This window comes from Homalodisca vitripennis, chromosome 2, assembly GCF_021130785.1.
Source record: "Homalodisca vitripennis isolate AUS2020 chromosome 2, UT_GWSS_2.1, whole genome shotgun sequence".
In the NCBI taxonomy this organism is placed as follows: domain Eukaryota; kingdom Metazoa; phylum Arthropoda; class Insecta; order Hemiptera; family Cicadellidae; genus Homalodisca; species Homalodisca vitripennis.
Window position 1 is genome coordinate 143,939,112 of NC_060208.1, and position 24,457 is coordinate 143,963,568.

At 32.8% G+C, this 24,457-nt stretch overlaps 1 protein-coding gene across 1 annotated transcript in view; it reads right to left on the reverse strand.

Annotated features, from left to right (window-relative positions):
- Positions 1-24,457, reverse strand: part of LOC124354834 (cartilage oligomeric matrix protein) — a 53,609-nt gene continuing 29,152 nt past the window's right edge. Inside the window, exons 8-23 of the mRNA XM_046805584.1 lie at positions 22,913-23,083; positions 20,861-20,980; positions 20,620-20,720; positions 20,257-20,478; positions 19,561-19,710; positions 18,539-18,643; positions 18,312-18,419; positions 16,764-16,932; positions 15,472-15,649; positions 11,777-11,952; positions 10,592-10,697; positions 7,621-7,742; positions 6,441-6,528; positions 4,759-4,942; positions 1,021-1,258; positions 1-419 (exon numbers count right to left, since the gene is read on the reverse strand). Of these exons, the coding sequence (XP_046661540.1) occupies positions 319-419; positions 1,021-1,258; positions 4,759-4,942; positions 6,441-6,528; positions 7,621-7,742; positions 10,592-10,697; positions 11,777-11,952; positions 15,472-15,649; positions 16,764-16,932; positions 18,312-18,419; positions 18,539-18,643; positions 19,561-19,710; positions 20,257-20,478; positions 20,620-20,720; positions 20,861-20,980; positions 22,913-23,083 (2,339 nt within the window). The 3' untranslated portion in view covers positions 1-318. The remainder of the gene's footprint in view (positions 420-1,020; positions 1,259-4,758; positions 4,943-6,440; positions 6,529-7,620; positions 7,743-10,591; positions 10,698-11,776; positions 11,953-15,471; positions 15,650-16,763; positions 16,933-18,311; positions 18,420-18,538; positions 18,644-19,560; positions 19,711-20,256; positions 20,479-20,619; positions 20,721-20,860; positions 20,981-22,912; positions 23,084-24,457) is intronic.

The following is a 24,457-nucleotide window of genomic DNA, read 5'->3' on the forward strand; positions in this document are numbered from 1 at the left end:
ATTTAAATTCTTGCTTTTTAAAAGCATATGCTTTATGTTTTATATATATTTTATCAACTTATTATAACACGTTAAAAAAATTACCATGATATATAATATATATTTTTGGGATTTGGTTTCTTTTTGCCATGTAAAACAGTATCAAAAACAATAATTGTATTCAATTCTTAAAAGTATTAAGCTTTTAATTTATCATTTAATTTATTTAAAGATTAATTAGAACAGAATATACTTAAAACGGATCATGAAATTCTTTTAGTTAATTTGAAGCTAATAAACTTTCTATGTTATGACCCGAAAACTGTTAACTACATCTGTTCATCCTTCAAGCCTATGCTGAGGAGGTAAACTGTGGTCTATCTGTATTTCTCTTTGAAGATTTGGAGGTAGTTCTCGGTATATCGCTTCTGGAACGTTATCTGAAAAAAAGCAAAATTTGTTAAATTGAAAATCTGTTCACTTTTTGATACTTTAAAAAGAATTAATTTTGATAGTGTACAAGATTAAATTTGTGGTCAGGTGAATGTAAAAAACATATTCAACATATTATAATGCTGTAACATTCAAAGAATGCTCAGTTTAAAAGCTAGAGCGTTTATGTAACAATGCATCTGCCAGTCTGTAAGGTGGGATTAAGAGGCCATTTATTTAATATGGAATCAATATTTGGTTGGGTCATTTTTTGTAAATTTCAGTAAAGGCAATATCTTGAAGACAGGAGAAGTTGAATAGATTTTTTTGATCACTGCATAAGGTATTAAGCCATTTAAAGCAGTAATTTTATAATCAGAAGATAAAAATAGGAATTTTTCACAGTACATATATGAATTAAATTGTTGTGTTGTCCACATTATTATATAACAAATATTGAGCTGCAGTTAAGGTGTTTAATTAAATCTTCACACTAATAGCTTAAATTTAGTCATAAAAATGTAACACTGAGACAAAGTTTTATATAGTGTAAACATTTCTTATACATAATCCATGATCAAATCAGTTTGCTACGAAAAAACTGCTTACCATTGCACCTATAGACAAGATCGGACCAGATGATCATCTCTTGGGAGAAGCAGTAGACACCAAGACGTCCGCCCTTGAGAGTCGAGTCAAAGATGTTACCTGAGTCTACTACCATAGTTGAGCCTTGGAACATACGCAGCCTGATCAACCCGATGTGGGGACGATGCAGCAGCAGCCAACGGTAGGCGACGTTCTCCCTCCAACCTACGTTCTTAGGATCCTTCCACAGTAGCCTCACCTGCACACAATTGTAATTTGGTTGTTGACTCATTAAAAAAGTACAGGTTGTGTTAGATTATACGAGCTACATAGCATTACACAAATTGATAATGTAGTCTTTTAAACATACAGCATCTATATTCTGGTGAAAATAGAATTAAAGGAATATAGATGCTGTTTAGACTTGAGGGAAATGTGAAATACAATTGAAAGTTTTTGTGACTTCAACATGTCAATTTCCACTAGTCTGTTTTTTCTTTGCTCAAATAGTGGATCAGATTAAGCAGACGGCTGCTCTCAATAGTTCTTATGTGTGTCAGCCGAGGAGCCAAGGTCAAAGGTACTGGGAAGTTTGTGTCCAGAAGCAACTTTATATGTCTACAGTTAATAAGTACTGTAAATATCATAAGATAGTTTTATAGCCAATAATTCCATTATAAAGATGATATTTTGAATAAATTGCATGATGGTCATTTCGGAGTTACTCACACTCTCTTCGAGCAAAACAATCGGTTTTCTAGCCGAGTTACTACTGATATCAGCTCTTCATTTAAAATTGTAAAACTTCGGCAAAAAATAAAAACCAATTATCAGATTAAATCTCTGATTGTCATATGATTCAATCAGGCAGACCATTCTCCCTCCATGGCAGTAGATACCATCGATTACTTTGACTTTCTTAAAAGCAATTCTTAACTGTTGTAGAATATTATTCACGATACTTAGAAATGATAAATGTCGGAGAAGCTGAGAGAGTAGTCTGAACCCTTCAAAACATTCTAACTACTCATAAAAACAAAGATGATTGTTACGTCATAATAGAGCCATGTTAATAGTATTATTACCTCCAGTGAGTTCTCAACACTGCAAATAAAAAATGTTCTTATTTTCGACGGATCAATTCAAGGATTAGATTTCTAATGTTAAATACAACTCTAAAAACTTCATATTGTTGTACTTCTCATATGATAGTTTTATAGACAATCAATAAGGGTGTGCATTTTAAAACTACAAACACATGTTATTCTCCATTTAAATGTACATAAGGAGTTATTGCAGAGACTAATTGCATGTGTAAAGAGGAGTTTATATACAAATTGTATGTATTAACCTTTTTTAAACTTCAATAAAATAAGATTTGTTTGCGTATAATTAAAAATACAACCTTAAGGGGAAATTTATTATAGATAAATTTTAAACACATCTTAAAGTTGTAAAAACAAGAGAAAAAATCTCTTAATCAGCTGCTTTATATTGACTATTGTTAGAAGTGTGTAATATAATTCTTGTTTATGTAAACATGTTAACACTTTATTTGTGAGTTAACTCTTTTAGTGTCAAAATCCTGTTATGCAGATGTCTAAATACTATGCATAAATTGCTAACGTTCTGTTTACCGGATGTTCTAAAAACTACACCTAAAATGCCAATATGCGGTTAACCGAACGTTACAAAAAATCATTAAAAATTAAATAAACATTTTACTTATTTAGAAACATTTTCTTACTTATAAATATATGGTTTTACATAAAAACCATGATTATAGTATGTATAAGATTTTATTACAGGTGGATATGACGGTGGCTTTTAGAACAAGAGTCTAGACCTTACAAATGTAGCTGACCTAAAAAATGTTACACTGAGGCGTTCTGCCAGAGGTCCCGGATGAGATACAAATCCTGACATGTATTTAAAAGAAAATCCCAATGATAGGGAGAAGAACTGCTGTATTGCTAGTGCAGCTAGCACAAAAATTGGTAGGAAGAGAAGAAAATCAACATTTATCTGCAGAAAAAGCACAAAGGGTTTGCATCCCAAGTATATTTCTTTCATCACTGCAACATTTTTTTAGGTTTGTTTTTGTAAATGTTATATTACTGAAAAAATTATAAAAACAGAACTTTTTCATTTAAATACATTTGTTTGTATTAAAAAATATTTCAATTTGAGTCCGTCTATTTTAGTATTTTATTCCAATAGAATGAAGTTTTATCTATAAATAGGTAACAAATCATTAAGTTTGTGTAACAAATAACAGGGATATAAAATTAATTACCAACACATTGCAAAACGTTATATAAACCCTCTGAAACTGGCAAGTACACACTTGTAATAAATACTTGGCACTGGTAGAGCACAACTTGAAAAATACCTGTTGCACTCAAATGATTGAATAACGTAATAAAAATTACATAAAAGTAGCTATTTAATACTATTAGGCAGTTACATAGTTTTCCAGTGTGTTTGAACTAAATTATGGAAATATATTGATATAGATAGGGTGTCTCAAATTGATTATTAGAGAACTGATTTTCATAGAGTACTAAACTAAATGGTTACCCCACAAATCACTCCCCATGAACAAATATGTATTCCAAAGCTACCAAGCAGTGGCGTAAGTAGGACAGCTTTGAGGAGGATAGATCTGACTAAAGTTCACACCTTGCTGGAAAAAGATCAGAAAAAATCTAAATTTAAATAAATGAGATAGATTTACTTTAAAGTAAAACATTTAACTACTGTATTCAAAGAAGTTGAATTGCTGTTATATTTTTAGGGGGTTCTACCCTTCCCCTACCAATTGGTTTTAACAATTTGTCATGTGAAACATTATCAAAAGCTCTGATAAGGTCTAAGAATCCCCCAATTACTTTTTTGTGAGGGACTACAGCCTCTGTAATAGGTTTAGTAAAGGCTACAACTGCTGTTATTATAAATTTTCCTTCTTGGAATCAATGCTATTGCTTATATAATAATTGATTTTCCTCAAATGGATATAAAAATTAAATATAAATGGCACATTTAAATATTTTTGAAAAGACAGGAAGTAGTGAGACTGATGTAACAACTGATTTTATATTGCTGCCAACTTTTCATGAGAATTTTTGGGAAATTACCATAAAAATATAGGCAAATGTTCTGGAAAATACATAATAATTTTATTAATCAGAGCTTGGTAAAGTTTACGCATGTGTGTTAATTTTTCATATCCATATCAAATATATGAAAACTTTTACATCATGATCAGTTGTGTGACAATTCCTGTGAATTTGTTTTGTTCTTAAATATTGGTAACAAAATTATGTATTGCTGTTACTAATTGAAGTATTACCCTAATTGGAAAAATTACCTTATGTGTCGTATTATACATTTTCAAAAAATTTACACATATTTATATTGAGATTAATGATTTAAAACATTAATATTACAGTCAGACAAAAACAGCTTGGAGTCACAGGATTAATGTATTAGTTCAGAAAAGCTGCTACATTTTCACTATCCAACAAATCTTTTGTCCCTATTGATTTTTACATTTGAGAATTTCTCTCCAACTACATTTTAGTAATTCTAAGTTGGAACATAAATCATTCATATTTGTTAAGTTTTTAAAATTGAGAGCTATGGAACTAAGCCCATCATTTTAAATCAGCCTGTACTATTTTGAAGTTTTTTTCAAGTAGAATTCTTTATATTAATTTATATTAAGATGCCCTTAACATTAAATTTCATTTCACTAACCTGGCTATCAGTGTCGCCAGTGTGCCACAGAGCATTGCGCAGGATCTCACCAGGACCTGTACTCGAATGGATAACTTTGATCTGGATACCTGTCTCCGCCACAGCTCTGAATGGAGTCAACTCCCAGTATGTCTGCTCGCTCTTCTTCCACATGACTGAGTAGAATTTGTGGTTGTCTTGGTAGCTATGGGCATGTCACTAAGTAAGAAGTCATGACATTTATGAAATATTGTTGTTTACCAATAAAAAATTACTACTTTCTAGTACAATTAAATAAAAAGTGAAAATAAACTTAATATTAAATTATACTGTAATACTCTTCTATAATCTAACTAATCAATAGGCTACTTGGCAATATGTAGTTTTTGATTAGATTGGATTTTTCTTCAACATACTAAAATTTTATATTAAATATTTTTTGTAGCTGGTCATTTTTAAATCAAGACTATATTTCATCTGGTTGATGAGATATAAGTGATTCCGTGATACACTCCACACCATGTTTTTTTTTTTATAGAACAATAATCTAAAGTCAAACTGTGAAGTTTTTCTGCATTCTCAAACATCCTTAAACCACTAAATTGCTCACACTAGCTGTGCCTTGCTAAAAAAAAACTAAATTTGCAAATGAATTAAAACAATATTTTGAACCAACAATAATATTGAGAAACAAAATATAGAGTACAAAATATTTCAGCTTGCACCAAGTACTGCTTCTTAGCAAAAGTCACTTCCCATAATTAATGGCACATTTAAATATTTTAATTTTTAATTGAAAATAAAATATTCACTATTGAGTCATATTTTATTTCATAACAATAGTAAATGATTATATAATTGTATTAAAAAAATTGTTTCATATCAAATTTATGACTTATTTCCTAAGTTTTCTTGTTTACACACACTTGTATAAATTAACAAGTAAGAATTAAAAGTTTGGAATATTTTCCAAAAATGTCACATAAATAAATATTATAAGCTTTAGGCTAGACTTCTAAAAGTATAGATTGAACAGTAACAAACTGGCACATAAATTTAAAACCAATTTTGAGTATTGTTTATTGACGTTCTTTTGTGAATTATTATAGAGATAATAACAAGGGTTCTTAAATAAATACATTGTTAAAATTCAGTAGCTAGGCATGTCAATGTCAATCCATTGATAAAATTTATTAACTTGGTTGGTAGAAAGGTGTTCTTGCACCCAGCACTTCAGACGTTCAGAGGGCAAAGTAAGCAATCTTTGCCGTTGCTGTGTCACTAATACTTTTTATTCTGCGGATTAAATACAATGCTGTGCTGAGCTTGTTACAAAGGAAATCTATGTGGCTAGTTCAACGAAAACAGTCATCAATTATTACGCCCAGGTACTTTGAAGTAGTAATTTCCTCCTTAATTAGTACTCTTCCTGTAGTTTCTTGGTACCTTCCTAGAACAAGCTGCTTCATTTTATTCAAGCAGGATAGCAGTGACTGTCTTGCCTTCTTCCAGTTGTATACCAACAGTTAATTTTTATTTATTTTGGCATGTTTAGGACACAGTAAAGATAAAATTTAAAACAATTAAAACTTCTGCGGTGAAATATTTCTGCTTTTTACACTGTCCTTATTTAGGATTAAAGTAGTGTAAAATTTTTAAGACATAACTACCGTACTGTATAAATTTAGATACATGTAATTTACCTGAAAACAAATCCTATGTAATCGTCATCCATTGTCGTGTCCACAAAGAAAGTTCCTTCAAAATCAACACCTCCAAAAGCATCATATCCTGAAAGAAAATGGAATACGTCACATTTTTTAATTCCATCCTCAAAACCTCCAGTAAAAATATTATGCCATTTAAAATAGTGCTTGGATGATAATTCAAAACTATTTAAATCATAACAAGTAGAAGACTGTTTTATGACAAGAACATTTTGCAAGAACCAATAAAATAAACAATATTAATTTATGAAACAAACCATATTTATTTATAGATTATAATTTATAATACATATACACAGGCCATTTTATTTTACTACACATAGATAATAATACTACACAAATCCATAAAATGTTAAGAATTTGTACGATCTGTCTACAGTATTTTGAAGCAAATGTTTTAAAACAGTACCATTTTTATTTTTGTTTAACACACTATAGAAACTGTAAAAATTATATAAGTAAAATAAAATGTACAAGTCTAATTTATATACAATGTACAAGTAAGTCTAATTGTACGTTACATCTGTAAATAACATTTTTGTGTTTATTTATTTTATAAGATTTTGAATCTAATGAGTCATAATTATTTTGCCAACAAAATAAAATGTTGGTTTGAGAAATAAAAATGTTTTTTTTAAATAACGTTGATTACATTAACATAATTTATATCCCATAATAGGGTTAAAATGGCATAATCACTTCAGAATGAAAGTTGGCTATTAACTGTAAGTTTTGATTTTGTGTACAAATGGATTTGAAACTATGAGGACCTAAACGAAGTACTAATATAGACTTTTCATAATTATTCTCAGAAAATGTATTCTATATTTATTTCATTATTCTTTGTAGTTTATTATAGAATATTAGAACAATTAATTTAGTTTTCCTGCATTTGAATTCCTGACAAAAGGATTTAACTTAGTTGTATTAATATTTTTGATATTGTACGTTATTTTGAAATAATTATATTTAATTTTAATGAATGCTTTGGTAAATTAAACACTAGGTAGTGGTAAAATAAATATATTATTTTGTAATACAATATAAGTAGTTTATTTTTCATGTCTTCAGTCCATATATTACAAATAAAATATTTAAGTTATTTAACACGATACCACACATTAGTGTCTGGCTGAATATGGCTCTACTCTCATACCGATAGCAAGGCCGGGGTCACTGTTGTCTGTCTGAACGATTTCAGCTCCCTTGTTGTAGATAACCCAGACAGGATCTATCTGAGACTCTCCCTCAGGATCCAGAACCACAGTCTGGTATGTCCTGGAACAAGAATTTCACATTCAACTTGGTGGCTTGTCCAATCAATACATCCATTATGGTTTTCTGTTCAGCGAGCATATCTTGAATCTTGTAAAAATTATCTTTTGACCCAGTGTTAATGAATTCTTATTATTAGTTTTTTATAAGTTACTTGACAATTTGGAATTTATCTTGAACACTTTTTCAAATGTACAAGCATAGGTGTAATTTGCAGGTAGAAATTTTAAGTATAAATATCAATAATTTTAAAGTAAAATTATTAATTTATTTAGTTCAGAAAAATAAAGTGATATGGATGGATCATCAATCTCCATTGCAGCTCTGAAATTTCCATTGCTAACAACTCAAATATGTCATTAAAAGGGGTAGTGATTTCAAGGTCACAGTGCAAGCAAATGTGTGTTGTGAAAGTACTGTTATGACATTTATTTATAATTTATGTTACAATCTGCTTTCTGTTAGTACAATTAATTACTGATAAGAACCTAGTTGTAATGTTTAAAGACGATATTCTACATTTTATAATAAGTCTAACTTTAATATAATATATGGAGCTAGTAAGGGCAATAAGTATTGATAATGCACATTGCTTTTCTAGCACGTTGTAGAAGAAGCACTCAATAAATTAAATATTATTCTTATTTTACATCAATAACATTTCAAAAATAAATTTAAATGGAAAACTTATTTAATTTGCAGATGACACTCATTTTTTTATACAGTAATGACTGGTTAGAAGTGCAAAGGAAAGCTCAGAGTGACCTCATGACAGTAAAGAAATGTTTTGATCAAAATGTATGAACGCTTAAATTTTAAAAACTAAATCTTGCCAATATCTCTGCTTTATTTGTGACTACAATTTGCAAAATACTGATAATTCATAGCTGTGAAAATTGTCTAAATGAATTATGTACATGTGGAAGCATAGATAAAACAACAGCTTACAAATATTTTAGAGTTATATTTGATCATAGAATGACATGGACATATATAGATTACTAAGTTAAAAAATTGGTTGCAGAGAAATATATATATATATATATATATATATATATATATATATATATATATATATATATATATCTTTCTCTGCAACCAATTCCTATTACATATCAACTATTCAGAAATGTTTCTAAATTCTTTCATCAAAATCCAAAATATATCCTTAACAAAACATCTTGGAGTGAACATCGATGATCGACTCTCAAGGCATGACCATGTTGACTCCCTATTCCTTAGGTTAAGCTCTGCAATAGAGCGGATTCAGACAATCAATACACCAGAAGCCATAAAGCTGAGTTATTATGCCTAATTTGAGTCACACATTAGGTACGGAATTATATTTTGGGAGGGATCTTCTTAGGGAAACCTCCAGAGATTGCTGATCTTGCAAAAGCGTGTTTTGATAGTCTTATCCAACCTCCAACCCAAGGCAAAGGTGCAAGGATGCTTTTAGAACTCATGGAATTTTAATAGCTGTATCAATTTACATCTCTGAAGCGGTTTTACACACCTGCAAGCTCTGTACCATGGGCTGTAACAGTGATATTCACAGGTATGCAAATGACTTTAACCTACCTCTTCACAGAACCACACTATACTGTAAGAAGCCATCCTGTGCAGGAGCCAAATTTTTTGACCTCTTTCCTGCAAAAGTAAAGAATGGTCCCGGATATCGGAGAAGACTTCGGCAGTGGCTAGCTGGGTTTGGAAAAGTTTAAAACACGTACAAAGCTAAACATTGTAATTTATTGTAACTGATACCATTCTCATCTTGATGTTGATGAATAAAGATTTCTGTATTTCTATTCTTTATTCTATCCAGTAATGTAAATTTAGAACCTAATGAAGTGGTGATAACACTTGAAAATCATGATGTGGTTATACCATGTTCCAAATAAGCTAACAGCCATTGCTGTTGTGGATGATGTTAATGATGTAGACTTAATTATGAAGAACAAATGATTATTCTTTCTGCGGAGATTGGTTTGAGTTCAGTACGTTGATAACTGTTGATACGACAATATGTTTCATGAAAAGTGTAACTCCAATCTCTCACCCAGTCTGAAATACATCTCAAAAACTCTGCCCAGGAATTCATTAGATTCAATTAAATTTGTGTTAATCTGTCACCTGTTTTGGGACAAATTCCGATATTCGAAAGTTTTAGTGCTGGCTTCCCAGGAAAGGTACTCTAATCTCAAACCAATTCTGGTACTGACATTGGGTTCTGTCAACAATTTCATCCTTCAAGTTCTATGGTCAAGTCATAGGAGGACTATAGACAACAAGGACATTGATCTCCAAACCAAGAAATGAGCTCAGACTACTTCTGTTAGTGCAGAATTCTGGCTGTAAATGCTGTGAACAAATAGGCTTTATTGTTTCATATGATAGTATTAATTGGACTGCAACTTAACAAGACACTTCTTGTATATCTGAATACACAAACTGATCAGTTCAGTATTTGAATTGCATGGAGCCGTCTGAGGATGTATTCTTTTCATTACAGCCCTTAATGATCAATTCTGGAATCATCAGGAAGAAGGGATTTTTAATAGTTTATGTTACAACTATTACACTTAAGTTATTATTGAAATTATGAAACAGAATCTACTGAGTGTAGCACTAATACAGTGAAAAAGGAGTTTTAGAACCTCAATATTTGAAGAAATTAAATGTTATGTACACTAATATACTTGTATATCACTCTTCAGCTTTTTGAAGTACCGTAACTAAAACAAGATATGGTTCTGTAAGTCTTGTATCTGCTTTTATGCTTCCCATTTAAATAAATTTAAGTAAATTTACAATCACTACTCTTTAACACTTGCCAAATTAATAATTACCTGAAATCCGTGGAAAAAATCTTGGAGTTATTGGGACAGTTGTCTAGGTAGTTTGGAACTCTGTCCAGATCCCAGTCATCATCGCAGATATCTCCACAAAAGTCCCCTGGAATAAAGATATAAAGTAAGATTAGTTTGAACATAAACAAAAATGTCAAGAATCATAAATGAAATCCCCTCAAAGGTGGGAGCCAATTCAGCGGAACTACATGCACATTAGGGGAGAGGGTATTAAGCCAGATGAATGCTTGAGATACTGGCTCAGATGTGTGGCTGAAATTCTTACCTCATTGTTCAGTATTCTACAAGATAGATCTTTGTAGTCAAAGCTAAGTATAAATATACATGCCTAAAAAGGCAAAGAAGGATTTCGTTAAATACCTGAAGAAATCTTAATTAAACTTTTTTCCCAATTCTAACTATTTCAGAAAGAAGTGAATGAATTTCTAGGTCCCACTTAAAAATACCTTATGTTAATATTGTTTCCCATGAGACAGTTACCACCAAAATCAACACTAAATAAACACATATAAAATATACAAAGAGTAACTGAGGAGGAATTTAAAAAAATTTAATGAATTTACATTATTAGATTATTTTTACTATTCCAATATACAAGTATAATTAAATAAGATAAATTCCTGAGGTACATACTAAATTAAATTCAAAATTTAAAAACAAAGAATATTAGTAATGGTTTCCTTAAAAATAATTCAATTAGAAATTTTTTCATAACAGAAGGAAAATCCTACACCTTCTCATCTTCGGACCATATTTAAAAGTAATATGGCATCTAATTTGCCAACTTAGTTTAATCTTTTTGTTAAAAAGTTAATTGGTTAAGGGGATTAAACTAAGTTAAAGTGTGGTATAGATAATACAGTAATAAGGGGTCTCCAATATAAATATTAACAAAGTTTTCATAGAATTACGGAATCAAACTTAATTAACTATTTATTAATCCAATTAATTAGCAATCTTGGTCAAACATGACTTTGATAAAACTAGATACGTGATCAAAATTCATAAGCTGGCACCAGATTTTTATAAGAGTTTATAAATTTCTATCATGTTTGATTTAAGATTTGTATGAGGACCTTTATTTAACTAAGTGAAGTTGAGGCTAAGAAATTATCTCTAATCATTTAACCAGATGATTTCTGAACCATTATTAACAACACGTACCATCCAAGTCTTCTTGTCCAGGATTATAAGCCAGTGGACAGTTATCTTGTTCATTGGGAATGCTATCTCCATCCTTGTCTGGGTCACAAGCATCCCCTCGCCCATCTCTATCAGTGTCTAGTTGGTCACTGTTGGGAATCGTTGGGCAGTTGTCTGCATTGTCTTGAATACCATCTCTGTAGGCAAAAATGGAAATGTATTTGTAACTTTTGTGGTTCCTTAAAACTACAGTTTGGGATCTACTTTTATAGTAATCACATGCTATAAATTAAATTTCTTACATTAACTGTATAGCCACAGTAGAGCAATAGTGTAAATACGTAGATTTTAAATTTTATTAGCAAAAATCTGTTTTGTCTTTAGAATTAAAATCAACTTGAAAAATTTTGAAGGTATGTGGATACTAGATGTAAAAGAAGTGTGACTTTATGGATACTTTTAAATGACTAGCTCATAGACAATCTCAATACTATTCCAGTAAAACTTTTATGAAAATACTAAAAATTAAGAAGTCTTATTTATTTATTTATCAACGGTCAGTGCCATTTACACAAATGTACAAACAAGCAACTAGTACATACAAAAGTACAAATTACAACATAAGTTAACAACAATATTTACTAGATAGCTTCAAGATGTATATAAATAATTTCCAACAAATAATTATTTTAAATACACAAATAGTAACAACAAAGAGTATAAACTAAGCAACAATCAATAAATAATCTCTAACAACAATTGACTTCAACCAACCCAAGAACAATACTGATATGTAGATATATAAATGCTATTAACTACAATGGGACCAACTAGCATTTGATCTAAATACATTTTAAATGCTATGCCTAAGAACAAAAAGAAGATAAGACTAGAAAAAGAATAAGTAGAAAATTTCCCGAATAATCACGAGTGCAATATGTTTTCCCTGAAGGTAGTGGGTGAAGAGCCAAAGAAGTCGGCCCGTGCTGAAACAGAGTTCCCATGTCTCAGTAAACGAGGGATGATACTGTGGTAGCCGTAGCTGGTTAGCTGATGTGTCTTTCCAAAGAGGTCTCTCGACCTGGTGCCTCCGACTGGAACACGCAGATCCACCATGCCGAGGAGATCGGGGCAGTCGATACTACCATTTAGCAGTCTGTGCAGGAACATCAGGTCCAGATACCTTCTTCTTGACTCCAGCAGGGGCAGTCCAAGAGCATCCCTTAGCGTTGTCACCGGAACCTCCCTATAGTTAAATCCCAGCCGGACTCCAACTGTCTTCAAAAATCTTATCTGAATTCTTTCCAGTAGGTCACAATGGTTTTTCTGGAAAGGAGCCCACACCACGGACGCATACTCCAGATGTGGTCTGACCAGCGAGATGAAGAGATGTCTCAATGAGGGAACAGAAAGACCATCACATGAGGCTCTTATGACAAATCCAAGGGAAGCGTTGGCTTTTTTAGAAATATGTTGCAAGTGCTCCCGAGGGTCAAGATTAGGTACCATTATTATTCCAAGGTCCTTTTCACTCTCCACTCGCTTCAGATGGGCACCTCCAATACTATAACCATACTCAAGAGCTGACCGAGAACGTGCAAATGTCATCACAAAACATTTGTCCGGATTCAAGTCCATGTCATTCAACACACACCATTCTACAAGACCATCCAAGTTACTTTGCAATCTACGGCAATCATCAGGACCAGTTATCTCAACAAAGACCTTAGCATCATCTGCAAACAACAAGAAATTAGTTGAAAGCCTGTCGCCCACATCATTAATAAACAGGCTGAACAAAATGGGTCCCAGGAGTGAGCCCTGAGGTACGCCTGACAGAACGGGTATCGGTTCAGAAACTGCTCCCCCAAACCGCACTTGTAGATGTCTATTATTAAGGTAGGACTCAAACCAGTCAAGCAAAACACCATGGATCCCAAAGGCCTCAAGTTTTTTGATCAGGTGGACGTGGCTAATGCGATCAAAAGCCTTAGAGAAATCCAGGTAGACTGTGTCGATCTGAGTGTCCCTAGAGAAGGACCGGATTACAGTGTTATGAAAAACAGCCAAATTAGTTGACGTGGAGCGACCCGCAAAGAATCCATGCTGTTCGGGACAAATAAAGCTCCTCAAAGAAAAAGAAATGAAATCCAAAACGATGCTTTCAAATATCTTGGCCAGACACGACTGTATAACTACAGGTCTGTAGTTTTGAACATTCCCCAAGTCACCAGATTTGTGAATTGGAGTAACATAACCAGACTTAAGAAGTAGGGTTTACATATTAAAATTTATTAACTATACCAAAAAGTTTCCTCTTTGTTTAAAACCTGTATAGAGGAACCAAAATCTTATTTTAAAATGAGCATTTCATGTGGTTTTAAGTATCCTTAACAAAGCAAATAAAAAATTTAATATGCTTCCAGTTGTAATTAATAGTCATTTAAGAAAAAGTAATTAATTTATCAAATTCTGATATTAGAATAATTTTAAGTCTAAATAAGTTCTAAAACGTAAATTTACATTCTACCAGCTTATTCTTATTGGAATATGTTACTTATTTTGAAAACAAACACTCCAATAATCATTGAATTTTATTTTTTGAGGCCTTTTGTGTTCAAAGAACACATCATCAGACTCACATAATTTTAACCACTTTTATTTCAGTTATGTGCATCTGATGATGTGTTCCTTGAATATGAAAAGCCTCACAAAAATAAAATTCCATGATTATTGGAGTGTTTGTTTATAAATTAACTTAAGTAACATAAACTTACTTTACTAATTCCAAATCATAATAAATTCTTGAATGAAATTAGCTTTGTTGTTCCATGGTTAAATCAGAATCTTATCCATATCCCATGTTATTTGTGGAGTCCTGTTATTTTGGGCCAGGGCATTGCCTTTTATGGTATTATTGTAAAGCTCATTTTTATCAGTGTTACAACTGAAGAAACGTTTAACTTTGGTTGAGAGGATGTGAAACTAAAAAAAAACTTCTCAGCACAAGCTGGGAGTGTGAAGAATGCTGTTTGCATGTTCACAAAATACGTTTTAAACAAGGAGAAAGGGGGAATGGTAGCTGTGTGTGAACCAGTGTACCCTCATAACAAACGTGTTGAGGACTATTACAGCTTTAAGCTTAGAATAATTTAACTGCACTATTATAGCTTAGAGTAACTACACTGGCAGCAAACCTTACTGTTGCCCCACAAGAAAAATATTACTCATGCACTCATATAACCTTATTTTTTGTATTAGAATTATGAGGTGTTGCATTTTATACATATAATTATACACATCCAAATGCTATTTAGTCATCTCAATATTTTTATAGGCTATTCAGAAAAATCTCAATCATTTTTGAATTCCACTTTATAAATATTCAAAAAGTATAAACTTTGGAAGAAAAACTAAAAAGTGTTTGGATGTGTGAAAAACCCTTCTACTAACCATACAATTCACATTGTTTCAGACTGAAAAATTGGATTAAATAAAAGTATTTTTGCTCACTTGGAGTGTCAGTCAAATAACCCAGGCAATGAAGAGGCCTATATATTTTCATGTACTATAGCCAATTTACATGGTCAACGGAAAACGTTTTAAGTCGATTGCATAGTTTATGTGGCGATCTTTAAAATGAGATATCTCCGTTAAAATGATTTTAAATACAATACAAAACATAGCATTAATATTTAACTGTTCTATGCTAATACCTGTCACGATCAATGTCATTGTCACATTCATCACCCACATGGTCGTCATCTGTGTCAGTCTGGTCACGGTTTGGTATGTTAGGACAGTTGTCACAGAGATCGCCCAGGCCATCACCATCTTGGTCACGCTGGTCTGCGTTGGCCCGACGGGGGCAGTTGTCAAGATGGTTGGGTATTCCTGTTAATATCAGGGCATGTATGTTCTGTATATCACTGACTTGTTATGTTTATGTACCAAAATTTGATTATTATGTACAGTTAGGATTACTAGTAAAAATCTTATTTAAGTATCTTAGTTATAGATATATCTAAATATCTTAGTTAAGTATCTGTGAATAATCCTTGAAAAATCTTTCTTGGATAATCCAAAATGATCATTTTACCGTTATTTAAACATAGTTAAATTGGTACGGATCAAGTAGAATGACATTTTACAAAATATTTTTAAACAAATATTTTGGCAGCAATAACTTTTTAATGGTCACTTCTAGTTGGGATTCATACTTAAAAAAGTTTTTTTTGCTATGAGAAAAAAATTGAAAAAGACAATTTCATGTTTGGGTTTGGATTTGCCAATCAAGTACTATTTGTTCTAAGGTAAAGGGATAAGTTTGACAAAATACAATCAAACAAGCCTTAAAAAACTTATCAAAGATTCTCTCTAGTTGATAATTTATTTTAAAATAAGATTTGGCAGGTGCTATCCAGTGGCGTAGCTACCTTGGGAAGTGACCCGGTGCGGAAGTTGGTAGTGTCACCCCATCGAAAGTAAAAAGCAATAAATTTTATATGATAAAGGTCATGGATACCATATATTTTTTCTTTTTATTATCTATCAGTATAGAATAATAGACGTTTAACAATTCATGCCAACTTAACACAACACACTTCACGGAACAAATGAGAAATGTTGCAACTTAAACATCAAAGATCGCGAGTATGAGACGGGGAATCCCCCATGACAGCTTCAGGTTCTTTTGCAGGAATCCCCGAATTATACATAGAGCTGAGCTGGTGCTAGTGGAGGAATCCTCGAGAAGAAATTTTTGTGCTAGGGATTTTTTTTTTTTTTATGTACATTGTTCTTATAGTTGAGAGACTGGGTGGGTGTCACCCCAAAAAAGGTGACATCCAGTGCAACCCGCCCTCGCCGCCCCCTTTTTGCTATGCCACTGGTGGTATCACTGTAGCCCAGACCGAAAATATTACAGACCATATAAGTCTGCATGTTTCCAACATATTTAAAAAAATTAAATAGAAAGTAATTGCTATATGATTTATTATTGTTTTACCATCGTTATCAATGTCAGGATCACAAGCATCACCAAACTGATCCTTATCAACATTCTCCTGATTGGGGTTTGGAACCATGGGACAGTTGTCACAGGCATCTCCTTGCTTGTCTGGAGTTCCCTGGTCTGTGTCTAGCTGATCAGGATTGTGTACCAGCTGGCAATTGTCCTATTGAGCAAGAAACATGACGGTTAGGTAGATATTTTGGAGTTAACCACTCAATCACATATAAAACAAAAAATCAGTTTCATGAAGAGAATAACCATTTTGTTGACATTAATTTTTTAGGTTGAGGTTTAAGGGTAAGATGTAGTTGATTTTAGATGACTCATATGAACACTAATCATTGAAGAACATAGATAATTACAACTTCAGGCAACAGTATGACTTAATATCATTAGAGGTTACAAAATTTGACCAAAACAGGTTACATTTGTGGGCATATTTTCCACTTAAAATATATTGTACATTTTATGAGCAGCCACAGCCATGACCAAACTAAAGTACAAACAAAGAGTGTTGTCCTACATTGCCTATACACTGTAATAAAGATAGGAAAGATGGAAGCACAACACAATTCTCAGCATTGCTGAAGTTCCAAAAGAGCACTTTTTGTCAAATAACAATATAATTAATGTCCCCACTCAACTACTGTGATTTTTTCAGCAATAGAAGTAGTAAATATATTACCAAAATATTTGTCAGAAGTCATCAGAGTTAATAATGAATTTAAATAAAGAGGCTAAAACTGCTTAGGGGTAACAGCGTCAAGCCTAGATGATGACACTAGAGGAACCCTAGCAGAAATAGAGTGAGCATAAATGACATGACTAAGGCATAGGAAAACCTGCTAGAATTGGATGTAATAGTTGGATAAAAATAAATGTTAATATTTAACCTTCATATTTACAGGATTATTATCTTCGTTCACACCGGCAAGCACCTTTGACACAGCTATAATCATATCTTTTCTATACAGCTTTTTGTGCAGACTTGTGCATATTCCATTGATTCAGCATCTTTATGTTGGAATAACATTAGAATAAAGCACCTTAACAGGCATTATATGATTGGTCAGTAAGTAAAACTCACTGAAACCCTGCATAGACAGCAATTTCACACCCCCTCAACCAAAGTGAAATGTTTCGTCAACTGTAACAGTTTGTACTGATAAAAGTGAGCCTTAAAATGAAAACAGTCATAAAAGGCATCACACTGTCGCAAAATAACTGGGCCAGTACCTTCATAAACGACATATGGATAGATTTCTCAGTGGTGTAATAAAACTAATTTTATTTTTACTTAAAATTAGTAAAGTGAGTTAGTTATGAAATCATTTGACAAATTATAGGCTTTTTATTTTATAACATTTTTGAAATTCACCTATATTGATCTGAATTGGTCAAACCTATTGATACATTATTTAGACAAGTGGTCAAAAAATTGTTTACAACAAATGTTGTTTCAACCAGGATACATATCACATGAATAATGGAAATGTAATTAGCTGACGGAAACAATTTTTAAGTAGTTGTGTCAGTACTCACTGATCGATTAGGTATGCCATCATTATCTGCATCCGGATCACAAGTGTCTCCGATCTTGTCTCCATCTGCATCTTCTTGACCAGAGTTGGGGAGGTCTACACAGTTGTCCTGAAATATTTAAAATTTAAACTAGAATATGTACACAATGGTACCATGAGTACATGTGTTAAATAGTGTATGTGATTACTAGTCTCAAAATAACAGCTTCAACAAAAAATTGCCATTACCTTCCGACATTTAATGTGGGCACAGCCAAGATCATAGTCTGGGAATCCATCAAGATCTCTGTCAGGTCCACACGCTTTTCCATCTCCTGCCCAGCCAGTCTTGCACTACAACAGAGAAGAATCCTGTTATTTGTGAGTATAGTATTTTACTTTTGTAACTTGTAAATTGAGATTTAAGTTCAAAACCTTTGTAAACTATTAAACATAGTTCCATACAGTGTTCAAAGTACTGGCTAGGTTTTATAGATAGAATTTTAACAGCATTTGAAGGCTGTTAAAAAACCATTTATTTCAGAAATAGTTCTGAGGTGTATTGGATTTGCATTAAAACAATTTTAGATAGGAAAATCTGTGAAGTAACAGAATTTTCAGAAATGTACTATAATTAAGTGAAATAAAAAAAAAAACTCTAAATCTATGTTTCAAGATCTGTAACCTGATCTTTTCCCCAAGTAGGCTAGATAATTAACCTATCACTTAAGTGCAAAGAAGTTTAAGTGGATAGACCATATTAATAAATGCAATGTGACATGAAGATGTCAGACAAATCTGGACAAATATTCTTTGAAACTACTACTTAATTTTCAAACAAATGAATAAGTTTTTTAATGTTTTGATAAACGAATTTAATGAAGTACATTTTGACTACTGTGGTAATACATTCAATCTATATCTATAATTGAACTGTTAGAAAAGTTGATGGAGCTAGAGTGTTCAAAATTTTCATTTTTACAAGACTTAATTAATGGTCTGTAATAGAAGTATATAACTACATTATAATCACTTTTTTCAATCACCGAAAATTAGTAATTGAATTTAATATTAAAATTATGTAATGTTTGGTTATATTTCACATTAGATCAAATTTTCTATTAATAAGTAAATAAGATTTTAAGTGATATTAAAGTGATTTTTACAAAGAAAAAGTGAGTCTCCTGTCACATTTTTTTAATATTTACTCACTTGAATAACTTGAACCATTTATTTTATTTGTTATTTTGAGTAAATGAAAACCAACATACTCTGCAACCGTATGTGTTGAGAGAAGTTCGGTGACACTGAGCGTTGGTGTCACATCGAGTACCATCAGGACACATACCTGGATGGTTATGGCAACCATACGTTTGGTTACCCACAAAACCAGGTCTGCAAGTGCCGCAACGAAATGAACCCTGGAACATTTCACATGATAATTCTTACTGTATCAAAATTTGAGTTGATATAGATTGGTTTATTAAAGCAAATCATTATATTGATAATTGTATAGAGAATTGGTAGTTGTTTCAAAAATTTTAACTCATATTAGAGGAGTGTTTTGCTGAAAAAAACTCTTTTTCTTGTAGTTAGCAGGACTAGCACTGTTGGTGGTACAGCAAGCCCTTTACTACCTTTTTCCATTCTTTCTGTGAAACAGCAGCTTGAATAAAGTAACTATTTTGAAAACTTTTAGACTTTATCTCATAAATACATTAAATTACATGACGTTCAATATATCTTTAAAGATTTTGCATTCATGCACCTCATTGTTTTATGCGATTCAGTTATGTCAAAGTAAAGAAAAGATATTTTGGCTTGTTTAAGTATACATCAGGATAAATCATTGATGAAATTAAAATAATCTTTCTTTGAGACAACTGGGACAGATAGGATAAGACTGGGTTTTTAGAAGAGGATTCATAATAATAACAGAAATAAGTACTAATCACTACATTTTATACCTCAGTGTTTATGCAGAGTGAGTTAGCAGCACAGCCACCATTTCTACCATCATTACATTCGTCTATATCTTGACACCTCTGTTTGTTACGTCGCGCCTCCTCTATTCCAGCTCCCTCTACGCCACGAGATCCCGTGTACCCAGCAGGACAGGGACCACAACGATAACCAGGGCGCAGGTTGACACAACGTGCGCCGGGAAAGCAAGGCTCAGCCAGATCACACTAAAAGTGAAAAAGAATTCTTTTTTATATCAAGGGTATTGTAATAATAATTATTTAATTTGGATAATGAAATACACTATAATACTTCAAGGTTATGGCAGGAGAGCCTTTTGACTCTAAAATGTACATTAACACAAATACCTCATCAAGATCGTGACAGTTTGTTCCATTTCCAGCCATACCGACTGGGCAAGCCCCACATCTGTAGTATGGAGGTTCGACTGTGTTCTGGCATTGAACACCTGCAACATCAATGTTCTATCATCTCCTAATGTAGTCAGAAATCTTTCAGAGCTCACTTAACCAAGTTTATAGACTGGATTGGTTGGTTTCTTTATATTTGTCATAAAAGATTCTAACATTAAGTTAAGATTTGTCATACCTTCAGAGCAGGGTTTAAGATCGCAGCCACCCCGCGGCTTGCACTGTTGGCCATCACCCACCATACCACTGGGGCAGGGACCACACTGGAATCCTTCAACTGTGTCATAGCATCGCACTCCTACAAATCAATTAAGTTATCACATGAGCTATCATGTATTGATATGATGACAGGCAGAGTTTCAAACATTTATCATTTTTATATGTTACAAAAACTGAAATACTATATTATACATAAAAAACTTTCTATAATCAGTGGTGCACTCAGAAATCTTCTCTGGGGGGTGCTCGAATCACTGGAGTGTTGGAGATATGAAAAAAACCCAAGTTAGCAGGGAAGACCGAGGGCCCATCCCCAGAAAAATTTTTAAAGTCTAGGTCCTAAAATTGTTAACTATAGTACTTCTGAACTAATAAAGGGGAGGCAAAAATTAAGTCAGAGTGTACAAGGTTTACAGCTAAACCACTCTACTACTAAACACTAGGGGAAGCTTATGCAGAGATACTTAAAATATTCATTAAAAGTACAGTTTGTAATAAGTTTAACTAAAACAAAATTTAGTCATAACATTAACCAAATACTGAACAAAATAGATAAGTTTAATAAAATATCAATATACCAAAGCTAAAACCTGAAAGCTAAGTCTTCTCTCGAATCAGAAAGTTCAGATATTTGAGTTTGAAAGTTGACCACAAACTAATAGAGCTACAATAATGGAAGTTTATTAAAATTTAGCTTGTTTATTTCTGTGTTTTTATATATCAAACTGTTTACAAACAATAACGATACTGTTTTTACATCAATAAATAACAATGAAAAACTACAGGTTTTTAGTGATTTTCAACCAAACTTTAACTTGGAAAATTCATAACTCGAAAACTTGTGGACCTCAATCGGATGATTAAGACCAGGTGTTTGTACAAGATAGATAGTTACACTTATGTAAGTTAAGAAAGAATAATATGAACTATCATAACTTTTATTCTTGACCCTATGGTTCATAAAATTCGGCATTGGTAACATTATGGAGCTTAGTCATTAACTTGAGTGTGTAATTTTGTAAATCACTAGTTTAAAGGTTTAATTTTTATCACATATTAAATTGAGCTACTTTTGTTCATTCACTGTAACCGATAACTGTTCCTTTTCACGTGCAATCAGCAGACTGCCCAGAGCGGTGTTGCCTCGTAGTGACAATACATGACAACAAATTAACACAAACAGAACTACTCACTCACTGTGACCATAACTATGACAACTGATCACGTTGAGATTACTGCAAAAGATACTTTTTGTACTGGTTACTCGTTTGTACAGAAAGTAAAAGTTAGCGCAAACTGAAAGTACCCGGTATAAGTTACTGTTAAATACAGATACTGTACACGCTTACCGCCATTCCTGCTCCAAAGTACTCGGATTAATTTAGTATTTGCAGTAACTGGAACATGTACCTTTACCATTTTAGGTGGACTTATAATTACTACGTATAATTATAAACCTGTACGAGTACATTTTATACTAGGTTCCTGAAGCACCGGGTACAGGTAGAAGCCACAGAAAGTAAGAAAAATCCCACTTTCGTGGTTGCTGCGTAACGATAAAATACAAATATTTAGAGTAAACAATTACATGTGCATTGCCATGTATATCATCAATTAATATAGTTGTAGGGTTTGAATTCATATATTTCATTGTAATTTATCTCAAAGTTTCAACATAAATGATATTTTTAGTCAAAAATAGACTATTAGGCGATCAATTATTAAAACAAAATGCTCTCGGGGGTCCCATTCGCTCCCCTCACCCCTTGCTGCACCCCAGTTTATTTAGTAATATGTAAATGGTAAATGTCCGAAAACTTGTTGCTCTTTCAAATTATCCATTTTCATTCATGAATTTCAAACAAAGAACATCGTAATATGTTGTTCTAAAATGAACTAATTATTTATTAACATGATAAGTGTAGATCACAAATACTAATTACTTATTAACATTGCTGAATCTGAAGTTGGTTAGATATCAATTAAATAAGAATTACCCTAACTGATATACCTGGGGCACATGGTCTTTCATTGCAGGTTCGACCAGGTTTGCACTTCCGGCCATCTCCCACAAAGCCCTGTGGACAGCGACCACAGCGGGGTCCTTCTGGAGCATCTCGACACTCCACTCCAGGGTAACATGGCGAGGGATTGCTGCGACATGTGATCCTCTGTGGTCTCCCTGTACAATATACATTTGAAACCGCTTCTGTCACTTAAGTTTATTTATAATCTACCCTTTGTGCTGTGTGTGTTCTATATCTATATGTATAAAAAATTACACAAAAATTGACAGATCTCATCAAAAAGTTGTATGGAAGTTTTTTAACACGTTCAATGCTGATGACGCCAGTTGGCGTCACACGGAACGTGCCTTGTATGCTGATGACGCCAGTTGGCGTCACACGGAACGTGCCTTGTATGCTGATGACGCCAGTTGGCGTCACTCCCACCTTTTTGCAAGCCAAAACTTGTAGCCATATTATCCTGTCTTATCAGTCAGTAAGTGGTTGTTTTTCAGAGTGATTACTCGTGTAATAAGTTATACTTATGAGTTTAAGTGTTCGTTTTGAGTTTAAATTATCAGTGCGTAAATAAATATATGTTATAATGAGTTATAATATGCTGAGTACCTCTCGTGAAACCCAAGATATGACAATAAGTGAAATTGACCACGAGTTGAATTCTGACACGGAATCTGAAGCACTGAGTAGTGGTGACAGTTATATTCCTGGGGAAAGTGATTGGGATTTAGATAGCTGTGGTAATGACACCCAGGAAGATGAACAGGATGGATCAGTCAGACGCTTCCATCACCTACTGTTCCAGCTATGGTTGCTCCCATTGCCATTGCCAGTGCAGTCCAAACTACACAAGGTAGGAGAAGAGCTGATTTACCTCAGTTAGTATGGAATGACAATCCTGCTTTGAAAACTTTTATATTTAACCAACCTACTGGTCTTAAGGTTCCAATACCGGGTAATAATAAGCCTATGGATTATTTGACATTAATTTTAGATGACGTTATGCTGCAATCAATTGTTAGGGAAACTAATATATACGCAGAAGAAGTATTTCTTTCTAGTTCCCATGCACAACACTCACGCATGAGTTACTGGCGAGACCTAAATATCCAAGAGCTAAAGGTATTTTTGGGCCTCTTTCTACATACAGGAATAGTAAAAATGCCAAGACTAGAGAGTTATTGGAAAAGAGATGAACTGTTCCAAACTTGTTTTGGGAAACACATGTCACGTGATCGGTTTATGGGTATTTTACGTTGCCTTCACTTTGCCAAAATAGATCAAGATAGTACTGATCGACTACAGAAAGTTAGGCCCCTGATAGACCATTTCAATAACAAAATGCTTAACATTTATGCACCAAAAAGAGAACTGTCCATTGATGAGTCGATGATCCTGTGGCGTGGTCGCCTAGTCTTTAGACAATATATAAAAAACAAAAAACACAAATACAGTATAAAGTTTTATCTTCTTTGTGAACCTAATGGACTTACAATGAAGTTCTGTATATATTCTGGAGCTTTGGATGAGTT